A 3,425-nucleotide genomic window follows, 5' to 3' on the forward strand; every position below is an offset into this window, starting at 1 on the left:
GAGCGGAGCCTGTCGCTGCCGGCCGAGCACACGTGGTCCCACCTGCACCCAGTAAGCTCTTAGTGGGAGAGGCACCTTGGGGTGCTGCACCTTCTGTTCACTCCCTCAGGAATGGTGTCCTTGGCCATCACGAGGATGGGGACCTCATCATCTGGGCTGCTGCTGCATCAGCCGCGTGCCTGGCAGAGGTGTCCTCTTGCCTCTCCCTCCAGGTAGCTCAGCAGGTAACGATGGTCCCTCTCTTCCCCAGACCCGCACGGGACCATTATTTCCCTGACCTTCATCACTTAAAATTTGAGCTGGAGGAAGGCACCACGCCGGCCGGGCGGGCTGTGCGGTTTGGCTACAACCCCTTGGAGTTTGAGGGCTTCAGCTGGCGAGGATACGCACAGATGTCCTCCATCCAGGTATGCCTGATGTCTCCGTCCCAGCCCGACTCCCCCTGGGGAGGATGTGGCCAGTGGAGGACAGACGTGCTTTTGGCACACATATTTCACCCCAAGTGCTTCTCAGACCCCCAAAGTCATATGATGGCCAACATAAACAGCACAGTGTATATATAGCCTGTTTGAGCAGATATTTCCTGTAGTGCTGGGGACGGCATAGACTGATGAGGGGAAAGATCCTAAATTGGGAATCCCTTGACATCCTAATCCAGTTAGACAAAGGTGGTAGCTTGGTGATTACTTACAGGGATGTCTATAAACACTGTCTCTGGGTTTCCTTGCGGCTCTTTCATCTGACTCTGCTGTTTTCCTGCAACTCTCTGCTTAACCTTCCCTCCCTTTTCCAAAAATAAAGTAGCTCCTCCTTAGCTGCCCTGTTCAGCTTGGACCTCTGGTTACCACTCTGCCTCTGCTCTCGCTGTTAGAGGGATTGCTGAGACTATGGTTTACACTAACCTGGAGTTACCTAAGCCCTAGAAGTGAAGTGATTTCATCTGTTGACCCTTTTTTCTCCTTGGTGGATTCTTATTCTGCATGGCCTCTGCAGAAGTGTTGCCTCTGTGTGTGTGTTTGGGGATGGGGTGCAGGGCAGCAGTTCTCTGACAGTCTTGTCCAGTGTAAGACACTCCTTATTCTGGCGCGTGTACTTTCAGTTTTCTTCACTTTTTCATGCTTAGGTAAAGTAACAGAGGGACCAAATTTGTTAGCCATTTCCCGTTGAATTTGTAGGTAGGAGCTAAGCAACTAACTCCTGTAGACTCCCAGCCTTAAAGTGTAAGGATGGAGCTCATGCTCAAGCTCATGGCTTTTGTTTTGCATCCAGCATTGGCATTTCAGTTAGAAATAGGCCTTGACAGAAGGGCTAGCACATGGCTTTCTGCTGGCGGGTCTTACCTGTAGTTTCCTCTCTGCAAGATCCTTCCAGTTTGCTCTCCAGTGGGATGATTTGTGTAACTGGAGCTTCAAGGAACACAGAGCCCTCATTAGGGGTCTCCCCACCTTTGCCCTGTAGGCAAGAGGGTATTTAAGCAGGTGCTTAGATCTCTTTGAAATGGGTAGGACTTCAGCATCTGTTTAACTGGAGTTTTCCTGAACATGGTCCAGGCAGGTGGAGGTCTGACGCACCCCTCAGTGACACATTCCTTTAGCACCACTAATCCTTAGTCTTGTGGGTTCCTGGGGTTGAGGCACCAGCTCTATTTTCATCCTTCTCTGTAGGCATCTGGGCAGAGCCCTGTAAGCAGAAGGGCAGGCACTTCAGCGTTTGGTACCGCTGGCTGGTTACGGCACACTAAGCCCACAAGCAACATGCCGATAACAAAAGCAACAACTTCTTAAACCCAATAACAAAAGAACTTCTTAAAACCAGTAACAAAAGCAAGAACTTCTTAAAACCAATAACAAAAACAAGAACTTCTTAAACCCAATAACAAAAGCAAGAACTTCTTAAAACCTAAAATAGTCAAACCATCCTCCAGTACCAGAGCATCTTCCAGAGCCTTTCCACCCGCTTCCCGCAGGCAGGTTGCTCCCTTGGTGGCTGGCCCCAAAAGGGACAGTGTTGTGAGGTGCCCGTGCCGTGACTGTGCCGTGGGGCCGGTGTGCTTGTCTCTTCCTTGCGCTGTGGCATGTTGCTTTGGGAGCAGTGAGCCGAGCGGCTGCGCTTGGGCTGGTAGCTGTCGGCGGTGGAGGTAATTGAAGGTGTGCTCTGCTTCTCTCCCCTTTCTCTCTCCCACCAGCCCAAGGTAGTGGTGACTCTCAATGTGACCTTCCCCGACCTCTTCCGCCTCGTCTTCCGCTACGTCAGCCGGGGGCCTGCCAGTGTGGAAGGGAGGGTCTCGGTCGTTGAGGAAGGAAAGTTTAATGTTTGTGGCAACTGTAAGTGCATTTTTCACTTCTAGACTAACTCAGAGCATCCCACGCTGCGACACTGCTCCTCTGCCCCTTCTCCTGCCCCAGGTGTGCCCGTCCCAGGTGTGCCCATCCATCCCAAGTGTGTGCCCATCTCAGGTGGCCGGCCAGAGCCGTGCCATGGGATGGTGAGGGAGGGGGAAGAGAGGCAGGCAGGCAGGTAGGCAGGCGGGTAAGGCTCTCCCGCAGAGCGGGTGAGCAGCCAGGAGCTGGCCTCCCAGTGACATGTGCCCCGTGTGCTCTTTTGCTTTTTGCAGAATAAAATCAGAGTCACTGTAGACGTGAAGGAGGCAGAGCTCTATCTGTTCCATGTCATCCTGAGGTATATTAATTCAGGAGGGGCCACTGTGTATGGCAAAATTACAGCTTATCAGCCACGAAGGAGAGGTAAGGATCCCAGACTGCTCTGCTCCCCTGCACCATCGCCACCTTCTCCCCATCCCAGGCAAACTTATGCATCATCCTTTCCAGAAGACACTTCCATATGGCTTTACCCACTAGTCCTGCCCTTCCAATTTAAAGGCTGATTTGAGTTTGCAGCCCCCTTTGTTTAACAGAGCAGCAGCAAGCTGGTCCCCAGTCCTGGAGCTGCACACCGAGGACTGTTATCAGCCAGGCTGGTGTGAGATAAGGCTGTTGTACGATTCCATACCACCTTCCCAGCATGGAACAAGATCACTCCAGTGCCCCAGGCAGAACTGAGCTGAGTTTCCACAAAACCAGAATGGGCCAAGTGCTTGGGAACTGGATCCAAACTTTGGCAGCTGGATATGGTTTTATTTTGCAGGTGCCCTCCTGTGGCAGACCTGCCCTTGCCTTCTGCTTCTCCCAAACCAGGCTGCTGGCTTCACACATGGTGTGGGGTTTGGAAGTGGCATGGAATGGCACGTTATACACGCATTGCACTCTGGTGCAGTGTCTGCTCATCTGCTCCATGAGCTGCTGGAGAAGAAGAGCCACCAAAAGATGGTTGAACAAGCCTAGAGACATGGACAAGTATTCTGGGATTCAAGCAAGACTGGACCTGAGGCCATGCGAGTGTCCTAGAGGGTGGTTGGCTGATTGATT

The 3,425-nt window shown here is 52.2% G+C and overlaps 1 protein-coding gene across 1 annotated transcript in view; it reads left to right on the forward strand.

Moving 5' to 3' along the window:
- LOC104527898 (laminin subunit alpha-5) overlaps positions 1-3,425 on the forward strand; it is a 33,316-nt gene that overhangs the window by 21,752 nt on the left and 8,139 nt on the right. The window contains exons 20-22 of the mRNA XM_029085894.1: positions 1-51; positions 251-407; positions 2,186-2,324. The exon at positions 1-51 is cut by the window's left edge and continues 12 nt beyond it. Of these exons, the coding sequence (XP_028941727.1) occupies positions 1-51; positions 251-407; positions 2,186-2,324 (347 nt within the window). The remainder of the gene's footprint in view (positions 52-250; positions 408-2,185; positions 2,325-3,425) is intronic.

The sequence above is a fragment of the Antrostomus carolinensis genome, unplaced genomic scaffold (genome assembly GCF_000700745.2).
Source record: "Antrostomus carolinensis isolate BGI_N321 unplaced genomic scaffold, ASM70074v2 scaffold19927, whole genome shotgun sequence".
Classification (NCBI taxonomy): domain Eukaryota; kingdom Metazoa; phylum Chordata; class Aves; order Caprimulgiformes; family Caprimulgidae; genus Antrostomus; species Antrostomus carolinensis.